At 37.8% G+C, this 17637-nt stretch overlaps 1 protein-coding gene across 1 annotated transcript; it reads right to left on the bottom strand.

The window, feature by feature from the left end:
- Positions 1 to 2927: 2927 nt before the first annotated feature.
- On the bottom strand, positions 2928 to 17170 carry LOC115418220 (tetraspanin-33). Its single transcript, XM_030132618.1, has 8 exons — positions 16998 to 17170; positions 14089 to 14146; positions 9656 to 9780; positions 9502 to 9576; positions 6998 to 7093; positions 6057 to 6185; positions 5823 to 5984; positions 2928 to 3880 (listed from the first exon to the last, which is right to left on the bottom strand). Exons 1-8 carry the CDS (start codon positions 17052 to 17054, stop codon positions 3737 to 3739), a joined length of 846 nt encoding a protein of 281 aa, XP_029988478.1. The 5' UTR covers positions 17055 to 17170; the 3' UTR covers positions 2928 to 3736.
- Positions 17171 to 17637: the final 467 nt, after the last annotated feature.

The raw sequence follows: 17637 nt of genomic DNA, 5'->3' as shown, positions 1-17637 counted from the left end.
AATATCGATACAGTATTGTGAAATGAAATACTGCGATATATTGCAGAACCGATATTTTCTTACACCCCTAATCAATCCATGTAAATAACTGGTGTAAAATACAGTTCTTCATCTTTTCACGGTCATCAGATATGACCCATTTGGACGTTCAGAGGCTCTGTAGTTACTGTGGAAACACAGTCATCTTCTGCAACATTGATTCACCAGTGAAACCCATGGAGTTGGATCAATGACAGTGGATGGACACACTGGGTTTCTGTTCAGTTAATGACAGATTGGACTGAAAAAGACACTGTTTATTCAGTTTGATCTGTTTCTGATAGAATAACGCTCAACTTTAATCTGAGTTTTTACATGATCAGTGAATTAAATACAGGAAAATACATGATTTACACTGAAAAAATACAAAATACAGAACGTAATATTCTAATAATTGGTGGTAAATCATTTAATAAAGGTGATATCGAGACTGAAATTCATCTGAGAACTCACACAAACGTAACACTGGGTCTTTATGGGTTAATGACCAGTTTGCAGAAAACAAGTCTTTTAACCATGTGTTGCATAAAAAAAAATCCAGACCGGATGTTCTCGTATGTCTCATTTTGTCCAATAAAATGAGACACGAAAGATGTTCATTATCAACCTTCTGGTATCTGGATGAGCATATTATGCACACTTTACACTTCATGTTATTAAAGGTCACATTATTTTTCACAATTTGTTTTAGGTCAGAATTCAACAGTTGTTCATTTTTGCATGATTTTTTAAAATTCTGATCCATCCGCTAAATCCATCCCATAATAAACAGTGTTAAATTCTTACATTAACACCCTTCTACCAAGTGAGTACAAAATACACACTGACACATTTTAGTATTTAACATTTGACCTAGAACCAAAAAAAATAATAATATGAACCAGTGTTGGTGTCAACACTGACAGGATGGAAAAGTAAAAGAAAATCCAATTTTTATGTAGAATTTTTTTTTTTTAAATTGCGTGCTTCTTGCATCAAAAAAATATGGTTTGTCCTCCAGCCCACTTTTCTTTCTTTCTTTTATTACCTCCGCCAAGGAGGTTATGTATTTGCCAGGGTTTGTTTGTCTGTCTGTCTGTTTGTCTGTTTGTTTGTTTGTCTGTCTGTCTGTTTGTCTGTTTGTTTGTTTGTTTATCTGTCTGTCTGTTTGTCTGTTTGTTTGTTTGTCTGTCCGTTAGTGTGCAACATAACTCAAAAAGTTATGGACAGATTTGGATGAAATTTTCAGGGTTTGTTGGAAATGGGATAAGGAAGAAATGATTAAATTTTGGTGGTGATCGGGGGTGGGGGGGGCCCACGGGGGGGGGCACAGACCAGAAAATTTCATCCAAATCTGTCCATAACTTTTTGAGTTATGTTGCACACTAACAGACAGACAAACAGACAGACAAACAGACAAACCCTGGCAAAAACATAACCTCCTTGGCGTGGGGGGGCCCATGGGGGGGGGCCACTGATCAGCCTTGGCGGAGGTCTGCACTCTCCGAGTGCTTCTAGTTTGTTCTATATTTGACTAAAAATCTTGGATTAGCACCTTCTTTTCATTTGACGTGTGGATATTGAATTGTACCCGTAAAGGAAGTCTTGTAGAATTGCTTTTCCAAATACACAAAGAATGAAAAAAAAGGGTTTGTTTACATTACAAACATGGCATTTAAAGGCGTAAAACCCCAAAAATATGAGAGTTACTAAGTAACTGGTATTTTTGTTTGTGGCTCAAGTTGAAGAAATAAGAAAATTGGTTAAAAAAAAAAAGTAAAAACAAACTGTATGAAAATAATTTTGCCATGACTACGTCACTGCACAGATTCTGCCCTTTTGATGATTAGAAGGAGCTCTATGATCAGGACACTGGAGGGGTGAATAGGAACAGGAATACATTTAATTGTCTTTGCAAAAATACAACTGCACAGTGCAACGTAATCTAGTTTTTATGTTCTGTAAAGTGCCCAGGATTATGAATACAGGAAGCAACTATGAAAGCAGTTCTAGAATAGAAATATAAAATCAGTCGAGTAATAAAAAACCACACACACACACAAAAACAAGTCTTTTTTTAGAATCTGATACCAGATTTATTTCCCCTCAGCCAGAATTGGCCGAAGGGGTATTAACTTTAAATTTTACTGTCGCTAACACTGCATTATTAACATTAATGTTAACATTCTTGTCACGTTCACAGGCTTGAGCAAAATCTTGGTTAAACTTACTCTTGCTCAGGTACATTTGTCTCACCCTTGTCACATTTCATGAGTACAGTTTCACACTCTTATTATGGTCTGTAAATGTGCACAAATATAGACTTTATGTTTATATGGATCCATTCATACAATATAATTTACATCTGTAACACCTGAAAAAAAAAAAAGATCGTAGTTCTGAAGGCATGGCAGCTTTTAGCAGAAACCCTGAGGAGTATTTTATATATTTTATTTTAACTGTGATCTTCTGTTCTGAGTTTCTATAGTTGCTTTTCCATTGACACTCAAATTGTGTGACTAAAACTTGTGCATAAAAATTTACCTAATGGAAAAACAACAATTTCTCCAAAACTCATTTTCCAATTAAAAGTTTCTGCGCTGGCAAGAGGGGGTTTTTCAGGCAAAGCACAGTTTATATGTCACAAAACTGCAATGGAAAGACCTTTTTCCACAACTACAGTCACGTGAATAAAAAAAAAACAAAAACGGATGTTGACGTACGTTACAACAAGAGAAGAAAAAGAGTTTTAAAAAGAACATGTCACGGTATGTGTGGACACACCAGGAAACCCAATCATTTTAGAATTTAGTAGGAGATAGAGGGGTAATATATAATAATAATGAATATATCTGTAAATCGACACCATATTTATGTTCGTCACCATGTTTATGGAATGACGTCTTGTGTCATCTTGCGATAATAAATAAACAAATCGCATTTATGATTTAATGGAAAAAACGACATAATGCACTTCTGTTTTTTTGACATTTAGTAACTATCGGTAAAGTTTTGCGCAGATGTCCGATGGAAAGGTGACTTATGTTAAGTTATACATTATATGTATTAAAAGCTTTTATTTTGAAAGGTAATAACAATAAATACTGTATCTGAAATGTGCAGCTATTGAGAAATTTAATTGTTTTTTAAGAGACACCAAGTTGTATTTAAGTGATAAAATGTAAACTTAAAATTTAATTTAACTGTTTAATCTCCGGAGTTTAGGGTTAGGAACCAAAATGTGTCGCAAAGCTGTTATTTTAGTCCGACTGAGCAGTCACCAAACGGCAGAAAAGAAAGAAAATGTATATATAAAATATGTGCGAGTTCATTTTCCATATTAAAACAGAAGCAAAGTGTCTGATAGAGGTGTTTCTAAGTGCTGATCAAATGAACGAAAAATGACCGAAGATGCAACTAGATGAAAATGAAAGAACATGACCGAAAAAGAGACGGTGTTTAGAATTTAAAATATAGATCTATGGCAATGCATCATGTATTTGTGTCAATTTCACATTTTTTTGCATTTGTGTTTTTGCAGCATAAAATGAGGTAGAATAAGTCGTCTGCTGTGGTTGAAACTGTTCACCTGATAAAACTCACGTTAAAATCTTTCAGCTGTAAATTCACAGTGTTAGAGCGTCGTTATTCAGGTCTTTTTTTAAACATGAATCCACCACAGCTGGGTTCCAGCAGCTCAGATCATCACTAAGACGTTTCATTCGTCATCGAAGTCGGCGAAGGCGGGAAACCAGTAGCTGTCCTTCCTCTCCCACTGACTCCGCACTGAGTTTTCTCTCTCTCGTTTTTGGACTTTTTTAATCCAGGAGATCTGAGCGGCAGCCAGACCGATCATACAGACCTACAGAAGGAAACACAAACACTTAGCAGCACTTATTCATCTGACTCAAAACTCAACTTTATTTATAAAGGACTTAAACAACAAGCACAGCAGAAACAAAGTGACAACAGTAAGACTAGAGTGAAAAGGAAGTGAAAATACCAAGGTTATTATCTTTAACGAAAACTAACGAAATGACGAAAACTAGAATTGTAAAAACATTTTCGTTCACTGAAATAAATTAAAACTATACTTAAAAGAAAAAACGATAACTAACTGAAACTGTATTGTGTGCTTGCAAAAGTAACTAAAACAGACAAAAATTATGAATAAAATTCCCTTTGTTTTCGTCTTTGTTTCTTCTTAATTTTGGCCCAAAAAAATGTCTCTGTTTAGAATGTCTGGGGTCGCCTGAAATTTCTAATAATTTCTTAAAAAAAAAAAAAAAATTTAAACTTACTAATAAAAATTTACATTATATAGTCCTAAATGTCTAAAATTAACATTTATTTGCAAGATATTATAGCAAACTATTACATGATCAAAAACAAATTAATTTTAGCCTAAAAAAAATGTCTTTGTTTTGAATGTCTGGGGTTGCCTGAAATTTCTAGTAATTTATAAAAAAAAAAAAAAAAAATTAAACTTACTAATAAAAATTTACATTAAATAGTCTAAATGTCTAAAATTAACATTTATTTGAAAGATATTATAGCAAACTATTACACGATCAAAAACAAATTAATTTTAGCAAAAAATGTCTCTGTTTTGAATGTCTGGGGTCACCTGAAATTTGTGATGTTAAAATGGGGTCACGAGATAAAAAAGTCTGGGAACCACTACTGTAGACCCTGCACACTACAATGAAAAAAGGATCATCTTAGTTTTAGAATCTGAAATGCTCTGTGATCTCATAAAGTGAACCTCCTCAGACCCAGCTATGGGTTTTCTGTCCATGTTTGTGGACAAGAGTTTCACAGCTTTATATATATATAAAAACTGTACACTGCAAAGAACATTCTATAATTTAAAAAAAATGCATCTGAAAAAATTGTTACATCATGATGTTTCCAATGTAGGCAATTATTTAATTTAAAAAAAGCCAAAAGTTGTACTTTCCTGGGTCTCAGGAGGTTAAATATTTTCTTAATAAAACCATATTTCAAAAAAAAAAAAAAATCAATATGCATTTCATCTTTAGCCTAATTTAGAGAAATAAAATCAATCTAAAAAACATGTACTTTTTTTCATAATTCATGCACAAAAGGGTTAAACTTTGTCTCACAGCTGTGACAAAAGATACATTTCTGTTTTTACTTGGAACAGACAATAAAGCTATCTATCTATCTATCTATCTATCTATCTATCTATCTATCTATCTATCTATCTATCTATCTATCTATCTATCTATCTATCTATCTATCTATTTATCTATCTATCTATCTATCTATCTATCTATCTATCTATCTATCTATCTATCTATCTATCTATCTATCTATCTATCTATCTATCTATCTATCTCAGTTATGTTTATTTTTCATAATTTTTCTCATCTATTTTGTAAAGTTTTTAAAAATTTTGTCTAATTTTGTTAATTTTTCATTCATTTTGCTGCTTATATTTGTCTTAAAAAAGGAACAAAATAGACAAAATAAGCAGTGAAATGAATGAAAAATGAACAAAATTACACAAAATTAAAAAAAATAGGAACAAAATAGATGAGTATAAGTAGCAAAATGAATGAAAAATGAACAAAATTACACAAAATTAAAAAAAATAGGAACAAAATAGATGAGTATAAGCAGCAAAATGAATGAAAAATGAACAAAATTAGACAAAATTAAAAAAAAAAAAAAAGGAAAAAAATAGACAAATAAAATTAAAAAAGGAACAAAATAGACAAATATAAGCAGCAAAATCCATCCATCCATCCATCCATCCATCATTCTGATCCTGTCTTTACCTCCAGCAGCAGCAGCCCGGTGCTCAGTCCACCCACCAGCAGGAGGTTGTTCTTCACCCACCAGATGGTTTTCTCCAGACAGCCCATGGTGTAGACGTCCTCAGCGGCCGAGGTCTCCTCCAGCTCCTGAACTCCATACCCACACATGGTGTCCAGCACCGTCTGCAGCGTGAGTCGCATACGTTAATACGTGACCGCGCCTTTAACCGACTCGTCCACGTGAACGCTCCTCACCTGGTTCTGCAGGTTGACGCAGCAGGAGAATGGGACTCCACAGGCCTCCAGGCTGGGGTTAGTATCCGAACACTCAAAGTAAACGTTCTGGGACCAGTCCTTATAGCTCTCAACTCCACAGCACTGGAACTGAACACACGGCAGAAACAACAACACGTCAGTAAAGCAGCTTTGAATGCCAGAAGTAATCTATTACCAAACTATTTACAGAAAATGTTTCAGGAAAAAGAGGGAGGGTAGAAATGAAGGGAAATGACAAATTTTAAGATACAAAGATGTCGAACCACGAAGAAAATATTCTGTTTATCAAATAATGGTGTCAAGCTATGGAACAGACTGAGTGTGGAGCTGAAATAATGCCCAAACATCTGACAGTTTAAAAACAAATACAAAGGATTTTTACTAAATACAGAGGAAAGGGCCTGAGGGGGGAATCCGGTTGTTTTTCATAGTGGGGCTTTGCCACATATGTGTTGATAATATCTAGTTTAAATATAGATATATGAATACATTATTACTATATTACTATATAGGACAATATAGAATATTATATGTATTTATATTACATATGCATATGTGTTTTTGTTTTGTTTTTGTTTTTTTAGTTTTTATTAATATCTGGTATTAATATATGGTAGGATAAGTTGTAAATGGGTATTATCATATTAGTGTATATAGGAAAAAGGATGTGTGATGTTGTTATACTATTATTATTATTATTATTATTATTATTATTATTATTATTATTATTATTTATTACTATTATTTTGTTGTTGTTGTTGTTGTTTGTTTGCTTATCAATCATTTATGTACCAGTACTTATATTTTGTTGGTTGATTTTTGTTTTGATTTCACTGTCTCCATGTTTGAAATAAGGATTTCATTCTTTCATTCATTCAGAATCTGCATGTCCATCACTAAACCAACAGGAATGTTTTCACCTTCTTCTGGATGAAGTCAATGGCGTTTTCCAGGTCTGGGTCTTCCCTGTAGCGGACAATGGCCTTCATCATCAGCTGCTCCGTCCTCTCCATCACCTCAACAACAACAAAAACAAAAACAGGTACAAATCTGTTTATGCCAGTGTTTTTCAACCTTGGGGTCTGGACCCCACGTGGGGTCGCCTGGAATTCAAATGGGGTCGCCTGAAATTTCTAGTAATCAATAAACAAAAAAAATGAAAAACAAAACTTTCTAATAAGAAATATATGGTGAGTTGAGAGAGACAATCACAATCCATAACAGACATGACAAACTGTGGTTGTGAAACTGCAGCACTGTGGTTCTGTTTATCTGTCAAATGTTCACTGTGGTCGGTTTCAGATGCTGCAGCTCTTTCATAATTCATAGTTTCAGTTCTTGTTTGTTCAGTATTAATTGTCCTCCTTGTAAATCACAGCTGGACTGACTGGACAGATCCTGACCAAGGAAAATAAAATTCTCCCTTTGTGCAGTAATCTACACCTGAATTTACTGCCTCCGTCCACAATAATATACATTATATAGACTAAATGTCCTCTGAAATTAACCTTTATTAACAAAGTACAGTAAACTATTACATGATCAAAAACAAGTTAATTTGAGCAAAAAAGAAAAGGCTCTGTTTTGAATGTCTGGGGTCGCCAGAAATTTGTGATGTTAAAATGGGATCACATGCCAAAAAAGGTTAGGAACCACTGACCTAATGCATTCTGCGATAATGAAGAATTTGGTGTTATTCAGAGGCAGCAAACGCGTTACTCTCAAGGAGGATGATATGACAACTGAAAAAATGGTCAGGATCTTCCAGGTGTTGTTGTTTTGTCTGATACAGTGGGTCCACGGTAGACGATCTAAGGAGAAGACACTTGGCAGAACACACCAAGAAGTCAGGAACTTCCAGGTCTAATCACGATCTAATCACCGTCAGACGTATTCCTTATACACCACAACTTCCTCTGTGCATATGTCCCTGTGCTGGACAAAAAAATATTCCGTCTCCCACTTTTCCTGAAGTTGCCTGTGCTCGTTGCCAACCTTTCTCTTCACAGCACGTTTTGAGAGGGACATGACTGGAACTGGGTGATGGCAGATATTTTCCGTCCACTTGGTGTCACTCCGGAATATGTTTCAACTAAGCAACTAACATTCATACCCAGGTACTTCGTGGTTGGCTAGCTTGACAACCGTTGACAACAAATGCCACTGGAAGCTGTCACAAGACTATCTATGGTAGCCCATAAGTGATAAAAAATAAAATAGAAGCGTCGTAAGACTCAGCAAAAAGGTGTGTTTAGAACTAGATGTGGGTCGCACTAATACTAAACTTTGATGTGAAGTAGGGGACCACAAAATATCATCCCACAGGCCACAATTGGTCCCTGGGCCGCGAGTTTGTGGCCCCTGACCTAAAGGATCTGCTTCTAATGCCTTAGTTGCTAAAGGGAGACCTACACAATAATAGGCAGATGGTCATAATTAGGGATGCACCGATACCGATACGAGTAACAGCATCAGCTCCGATACTCAGTGTGTGTACTCGTACTCATAAAAGATATCCGATACAAATGCACCGATACCACTTACGGCCGTTTGACATTCCCAGTTCAGTGCAGCAGGTACGCTGTGATGGAATAATGTGTGTGGAGTGTGAAGAGTGTGGAGATTTAACAAAATAAATGACGGTTATAAAAGTAACGCTGACTGCAAGTAACGTTACAGACACAGACAGATACAGATGCAGCGTTCTGTCCGTCCTCTGCGTACATTCCATCCATTTTCCAGGTGCTCGCGGATGAATACCCAGACAGAGAATACCAGCGGGTGTACGGAGCGGTGCGGACCGCTGCCAATAGAAGTGAAAACCAAACTGATCGCTCATTTGTCTTTTCTCTTCCTGCTGAAGCTAAACTTTTAAACCTTACCAGTGAAAACGCTGCAACATTAATGTCACATTAGTGTTCCCTCTGTCGTCTCCATGTTTGTTATTACTGAGTTTCTCCTTCTTCTTCTCAAAAAATCTTTCCTCTTCTTCGTGGTATTTGTCCAGTATGGTTAATTCAGAGCGGCGCCCCCTGGTGGATTAATTGACAAACGCTCATTCCAACACATTAAATGTCAGTAGCAGCACTTTGTTCCAGTCAGACTAATGACAGCGATAATAAAGCACATTTACAAAAGGAACTAACAACTGGAATGGGATTATTAAGGACTCGTATTGGTACTCGGTATCGGCAAGTACTCAAATGTAAGTACTTGTACTCGTACTCGGTCTGGAAAAAAGTGGTATCGGTGCATCCCTAGTCATAATATGATGTTCTCACAGACGTTCCCCTCCAGTTTTCCTTCATTAGACCACTTTTAGTACTAACCCACGTTGCAGATCAGGAACACCTAACAAGACCTGCAGTTTTGGTGATGCTCTGACCCAGTCATCCTAATGTAGCTCATCAATCAGGGTCATTACCATGTCAGTGAACAGGTATCCAACGACTCCTGCTGCAATCTGCAGGAGAACGATGGCCACCAGGATCGCCAGAAACTGCAGGAGCAAAGACAGCTGTTTACTGACGTGCACTATAACTCAACTACTGTCCAGGATCTAACCAGAGGTGTTGTACCGTCTTCAGCAGGCAGGTGGCGTTGCGCAGCGCTCCGAAACATCCGAGGAATGTGATGAGGAACGTCACTGAACCGACGACGATCAGCAGAAGAGCCGGATCCACGGTCAGAGTGTCCACCACATCTAAATCCACACACAGTATGACCAACAACAAACAGTTTAGCCTCATTATAACAGCTTTAAATGTTCTACCTACTGATTTATGAAAGGCTTGACGACACAGTATGAGGAGGATAATATTATGATCAATGGTGATAAACCACTTAAGAAAAGTTAAATATAGAGAAAAATTCTTTTGGGAATTGAGACAAAAGTAGCACTGGGTCTTTATGGGTTAAAAACTTCAAATATTCATCAGGTTTCTTCAGTTTTTATTTAGCCCAAAAATCAAACTTAAATTGGAATGAAATGCTGATTTTACATTTACTGTGATCATTAAAAAAAATGTACTAATGTGAAACTTTCTATCTTCAATGGGACACATGACATATAAATCAGATTCTAACTTTAAAGATTTGCTTGTGTTGCAGTTGCATCAGTATGATTACTTTCCACCAAATGGTCCGATCTGTCATTTTTGGTATTTAGATTCAACTTGTGGTTGATTCGTCAAATTTGGACAATGTTGACCTACATTTTTCAAGTGTTTTGGGATCAGGGCATGGTCATGGGGGCAGATAAGAGAAGGGGGGGGGGGCAATAAGGGTATAGATACAGGGTAAAACTCATTGTCAGAAGAGGCCAAGGGCTCATTACAACACTCAGCATTGGTCTTGTTTTATGTTGTTTAATTCTGTTGCTAAGCTAACGGCATCTGATGTTGTGAGCTGTTGCAACAGTAAAGAGCAAATGACACATTTTGAAGAACTTTTGGTTGAGTTGTTGAATTTTCACAAAGTCCAACCCGAGTCTTTCTTTTTGAAATCATTGTACTGGATTCTGTCTTAAACATAGGCTGTCATCGGCATAGAAACGGTTGCTAATTTCAACAAACAACCATCTACCATCTCAGAACAGACTCCAACATAAACTTGATTAATTCCAGGAGTCTGACCGAACCTTCACATTGAACTATGAATAATAAAATCCGTACGTGAGCCCTCAGACAGGATGATGAAGTGGTGTTGACGCCCAAAGTGCTGACATTTGTTGTTTTAACCCGGTCCTCATAAGTACAGAAAGACTCGCACACACAGCTCAGATTCCTGAGACAAGTTTGATCAATTCAACTCATCCTTGAAATTCCGTCATTTAATCCATGCATGGTTGTTTTGATAATCACACACACACACACACACACACACACACACCCACACACATACACACACACACACACACACACACACACACACACACACACACGTACTAAAACAACTGGTGTACAGGTCCACACAATCTGAATTCCACAGAAATCCCAAAGAATTTTCCACAGAATTTTATCGAAGGCACTTTTAACACAACTTCACCATCAGTTAATACTACGACGCTGTATTAGGGACACATAAGAAAATAAAAATACTTGTCACTACGAGAATAAAGTCGTAAAATATCAAGAAAAAAAACAGTAATTTATGAAAATAAAATCAAAAACAGAAAGAGTCCTAATTTACAAGAATAAAGTTGTAATATAATGAGAATGAAGTCGTAATATTATGAGAATAATGTTGTCATATTTCGAGAATAACGCCATAATATGTGAAAAACATCGTAACTTAAAAGAAGGCGGGAAAAATATCATAATTTATGAGACTCAAGTTGTGCTGTCCATCCGTGGGAGTGGATCTGTCCTTCACTGTGGTTTTTTAAATTTGTTTTATTTATTTTGAACATGCAAAGAAACAAAATAAAACAAAATGAAGCAAATTAAGACAAAAACAAAATGACCTTTAAATGAACAGAACCTATCTTCAGTACATACAAGTGTGAATTCTGCATGGTCGAAAAGGAGTAGGAAGAAGTATAAACTTGGTTCTCCCTCAGGTTTCTCTGTTTCCCACTGGGTTTTTGGAGTTTTTTCTTTGCTGAGAAGGAGGCTCCAAGGACGGGGGATGACCAGGACATTAATCCATTTCCTTCATCTACTGTTTATTTGGCTGTTGTTTGTTTTCATATCCAACTAATTCTGTAAAGCCCTGTGAGGTGACCTGGTTATGATATACGGCTCTACAAATAAAATTAAATTGAAAAATTGAATTGAATTTGCGTAACCACCGAGCCAAGGTTATTATCGTGAATGAAAACTAACGAAATGACGAAAACTAGAATTGTAAAAACATTTTCGTTTACTGAAATAAATAAAAACTATAATTAAAAGAAAAAAACGATAACTGAAACTGTATTGTGTGTTTACAAAACTAACTAAAATGGATAAAAAGTGTGGATAAAATTCCCTTCGTTTTCATCTTTGTCAATGTTGGATTGATATCAAATCGATTTATTTCACTCGAGCCATTTTAGCTAGTGGCACCATGCGACACTTAACGGTCCGACATTTCTCATCATTTGTCGTTTATAGTTGTCTTCTCATCCAAACTCTACCTGGAAACATGGAGACTAAAGTTGGGAGAAAGCAGCAGAGTCCTGTCTGGGATTTATTTGAATACGACGACAGAGAAGAAGAGAAAAGAGACGACAAACCTAAAATTAATACTAAAACTGAACTAAAACTAAGCATGTAGAAAAAAACAAAAACTAATAAAAACTAGCAAACCTGCTCTAAAAACTAATTAAAACTAACTGAATTAGAGAAATAAAGTCCAAACTAAATAAAACTAAACTATAAAGAAAATTCCAAAACTATTAGAACCTTGCACCGACCCACACTGCAGCATGGCTGATTCGACTAATGCTACCATATTTTTAAAGCTAGGTTTACATTCTGTTCCTGGTGGCCGTGGCAGCCTGTATGCCCAAAACATACTGTGCTGTGACATTATGACCATTTTTTTCTCCATATTCATGTTTGGTTATATAAACGGCACATTACGTTTGGGCCAAATGGGGCTGCCGTGGCCACCGGGAACGTGACGTGAACCTAGCTTTAAAAATCTGTCCTGGCATCCAAAGCCTCATCCATGCTACTCTGGGTTTTTATTTATTTATTTATTTATTTGCACATCATAAAACAGCAAGAGAAAATTAAAAAACAACAACATTCAAACAAGCAACATCATTGTGCAGGAGAGGTTAGAAGCCAAAAAAAGGCTTATATGAATACCTCCCCAGAAATGAACAATACACAGAAAAAGAAAAAGAAAAAAAGAACTAAAAATACAATATAACTGAATAAACTAAAGTAAAAACCAAAAAAAAAAAATGCAAATCACATTACAAATCATCAAATCAAATGATGTACAGCCTGACATTTTTTCATGAACTAGAGTCCTTTTTCGATGCTTTTTTAAACAGTATCTTTTTTAAACAGGTCTTAGATTATTCCACACTTTTGGTCCACCATGTTTCAGAGAATACTGACAGACAGAAGTTCAGCAGTACGGAAGAGAAAATTTGCTTGAATATCGTGTAGGATAATTGTGAATAACAGAGGACAACATAAAGAAATTCTGAAAAACTTTGGGAAGAATATGAGTTAAGTGACCGTATTTGTACATGAAGACACAGGTCTGGGAAACATTCACATCAAAAACCGAGAGAAGTTTGAATTTTTTGAAATTTGCTCTGTTCCACTACACAGTGTGCACATGCCTCTGTACTAACGAGTTCAAGACCCAACAATCAACTGACGAATTTGTGTCCAACTCTTTTAAGAATTGATTTGGATCGATTTAATCAGTTCGTTGTTGCAGCACTACTATAGACTATATACATATTTAACAATATGTTTCACAAGAATAATTTATAAGATGTAATGATAAAAACAATGTTTGAAAACACAAATGACGTAAAAGAGAACAGTGAACATAAAAAAATTCTAGAAGAAAAAGATGGATGGATGGATGGATGGATGGATGGATGGATGGATGGATGGATGGATGGATGGATGGATGGATAGATAGATAGATAGATAGATAGATAGATAGATAGATAGATAGATAGATAGATAGATAGATAGATAGATAGATAGATAGATAGATAGATAGATAGATAGATAGATAGATAGATAGATAGTTTATTCATCCCATAGGGAAATTTACAGGTTCCAGCTCTATCCACGAACTTAAAAAAAAAAAAAAAACATTAGTAAAAACACAATTGTAAAAAACACTTGAAAGAAAACATGAAAGAAAAAAATTGTATAAAAGTTCAACAAAACAAAAACAACATAAACCAGTAAATGTTGACAGGAGGTCTTCAGCTGTTTGTGTTGTTGTAGATACTGGTGTTGTGTTTTTATCTGTGGCTGATGTTCTGATCCTCCATTTAAGGACATTTATTCATTATTATTGTGATGATGTGTGTGATTCTACTGACCTTTCTCTTTGGCGATTTTGGCGTAGATGCCGACTGCTATGAGGCCGGCGCTCACAACCTGCAGAAAAACAGCAAAACAGCATCAACCCCTTCTGCTCAGACCTTCTGCTGCCTGTGGACAGACCTTCTGCTGCCTTTGGACAGACCTTCTGCTGCCTTTGGACAGACCTTCTGCTGCCTTTGGACAGACCTTCTGCTGCCTGTGGACAGACCTTCTGCTGCCTGTGGACAGACCTTCTGCTGCCTGTGGACAGACCCTCTGCTGCCTTTGGACAGACCTTCTGCTGCCTGTGGACAGACCTTCTGCTGCCTGTGGACAGACCCTCTGCTGCCTTTGGACAGACCTTCTGCTGCCTGTGGACAGACCTTCTGCTGCCTGTGGACAGACCTTCTGCTGCCTGTGGACAGACCCTCTGCTGCCTTTGGACAGACCTTCTGCTGCCTGTGGACAGACCTTCTGCTGCCTTTGGACAGACCCTCTGCTGCCTGTGGACAGACCTTCTGCTGCCTGTGGACAGACCTTCTGCTGCCTTTGGACAGACCTTCTGCTGCCTGTGGACAGACCTTCTGCTGCCTGTGGACAGACCTTCTGCTGCCTGTGGACAGACCCTCTGCTGCCTGTGGACAGACCCTCTGCTGCCTGTGGACAGACCTTCTGCTGCCTGTGGACAGACCTTCTGCTGCCTGTGGACAGACCCTCTGCTGCCTGTGGACAGACCCTCTGCTGCCTGTGGACAGACCCTCTGCTGCCTTTGGACAGACCCTCTGCTGCCTGTGGACAGACCCTCTGCTGCCTTTGGACAGACCCTCTGCTGCCTGTGGACAGACCCTCTGCTGCCTGTGGACAGACCTTCTGCTGCCTGTGGACAGACCCTCTGCTGCCTTTGGACAGACCTTCTGCTGCCTGTGGACAGACCTTCTGCTGCCTGTGGACAGACCTTCTGCTGCCTGTGGACAGACCTTCTGCTGCCTGTGGACAGACCTTCTGCTGCCTGTGGACAGACCCTCTGCTGCCTGTGGACAGACCCTCTGCTGCCTGTGGACAGACCTTCTGCTGCCTGTGGACAGACCTTCTGCTGCCTTTGGACAGACCCTCTGCTGCCTGTGGACAGACCCTCTGCTGCCTGTGGACAGACCTTCTGCTGCCTTTGGACAGACCCTCTGCTGCCTTTGGACAGACCCTCTGCTGCCTGTGGACAGACCCTCTGCTGCCTGTGGACAGACCTTCTGCTGCCTGTGGACAGACCCTCTGCTGCCTGTGGACAGACCTTCTGCTGCCTTTGGACAGACCTTCTGCTGCCAACCCTTTCAGGGGTGTCAAACTCAGATCCTCAAGGGCAAGTATTCTGCATGTTTTAGATGTTTCCCTCTTCCAACACACCTGATTCAAATGATGAGCCTATCATCCAACCCTACAGAAGCCTGATAAGGACTGTCAGGTCTGCTGGAAGAAGGAAACATCTAAAACATGCAGGATACTGGCCCTCGAGGACCGGAGTTTGACACCTGTGCCTTAGGTTATTGGGCGACCTGCTCTACCACCTGAGCCATGGCTGTCCCATTTAACATTTATAGACCATTTCACTGCACAGGCCACACTGACTTCACCCTCCACTGCCCCCCAATCACAAAAACTCATAATCTGCGCAGTGTCATAGTCAGTGTCATTTTTCAACTTTTTTCATTTTTATATATTTCATCAATGTGAACCATAAACAAAAACACCAAATACTCAATAACTCTCATATTTTTTAACCCTTTAAATGTCATGTTTGTAATCTAAACAAACCATTTTTTATGCAGAAAACACCCAAAATAACCTGAAAATAATATGACCTTTTAGATCAGGGATCTCTAACATGTGGCCAAATGCGGCCCCCCCAAAGGTTCCAATCCGGCCCGTGGGATGAATTTGCATAGTGCAGAAATTCCACAGTCTAGGCTGTGGAACTCATGTTAGCTCAGGTTCCACATACAGACCAATCTGATCTACAGTCAAATAATAACAGCACAATAACTGACAAAAGAGAATGACTGCAGATTTTTTTCCGGTTTGATGTGAAAATAATACTACATTATGTTGAAAATAATTACAACTTCAAATTTTTGTCTGTTTTAGTGCAAAAAATAACATTAAATTATAAAAATATTTACATGTACAAACTATCCTTTAATAATAAAATGTGAATAATCTGAACAAATATGAACAACCTGAAATGTCTAAAGAAAAGTCAGCACAATTTGAACTATTTACTGCCTGTTATTAAATGTTTAGTGTCTTTGTAGATCTGATCCAGAATGCACATGGAGAAATGACAAATTGAGGCATAATATTGTTAAAATTGCACTTATTTTTCTTTAGAAATTTCAGTTTTTTTCAGGTTATTCACACCTTTTTTTGTTTGAATAGTTTAGAAAAGTAAGTATTTTCAATATTTAATGGGGTTTTTTTGCACTAAAACAAAGACAAAAAATTTGGAGTTGTCATTATTTCTGGGTTATTCTGTTCTTTTTTGACTGGTCCGGTCCACTGCAGATCAAATCGGGCTGAATGTGGAACCTGAAAGAACATGAGTTTGAGAACCCTGATTTAGATCATGAAGTGCTTTAGAATATGCTCACCTGGATACCAGAAGGATAAACCACATTCTTCTGATGATACTTGGATACTTTTACTTGAATTAGAGTATTTTCACAAGGTTTTATTAGGTTTTAAACTATCTGAATGCGTCTTCCACCGCTGACATAAACTGTCTGATGGTATTCAAAGGCTGTCAGTCCATATTTGACGTCTGTAAACGTGTCCCTGTGGTGTTGAAATCGTTGGTTTCAGACTCATACTGAGTACTAATCTTTGTGTAATCTGTCCTGTTTGTGCATATTCCAGCTGCAGTCGGACACAGACTCACCCAGAAGACATAACAGCAGATGAACAGTGTGTATTTGATTCCTCTGTATCCTCTCATGTCCTGTGCGTTGGCCGTCACTCGGACTCTGCTTCAGCTTCAGCTTCTGCTGCTGTTTCTTCATGACCGCAGACGGAGGCGTGTGAAGGCCTGTACCTGCATTCCACCATCCACCATCCACCAGCAGGGAACGAAGCCCAGCGGGGTGGGACCCCCCCTACAGGTCCAACCCCCTACAGGTCCAACCGCACATGAACACCACAGGAGCACAAGGCCTGATGGGAAACCAAGCCCGAACCCACAAGAGAGGACAGGGTTTGTCCACATGGAGGCGCTGTAGGACAGGACAGGGTCAAACAGACTGAGAGGATCACAGTTTATATATATTTTTAAAAAAAACAACAAAATAAAAAAAATTACAGTTTATATAAAAAAACAACAACAAGATAACATCACAGTTTATATTTAAAAAAAAAACCCAACAGAATAAAATCAGTTTATATAAAAAAAATTAAAAAATAAAATCACAGGTTACACTGGTCTACAAGGAAAATGCTTCCAGAATAAAATTAATGAAATTTTACCACATGAGAGTCACTGATGAAGAAAAATCAAGTCAAAAATGCTGGTTGGCTGAACTTTC

The sequence above is a fragment of the Sphaeramia orbicularis genome, chromosome 4 (genome assembly GCF_902148855.1).
Source record: "Sphaeramia orbicularis chromosome 4, fSphaOr1.1, whole genome shotgun sequence".
Taxonomy (NCBI): Eukaryota; Metazoa; Chordata; class Actinopteri; order Kurtiformes; family Apogonidae; genus Sphaeramia; species Sphaeramia orbicularis.
Note: the sequence above shows the minus strand (reverse complement) of the source record. Positions and strands in the feature narration are given on the sequence as shown.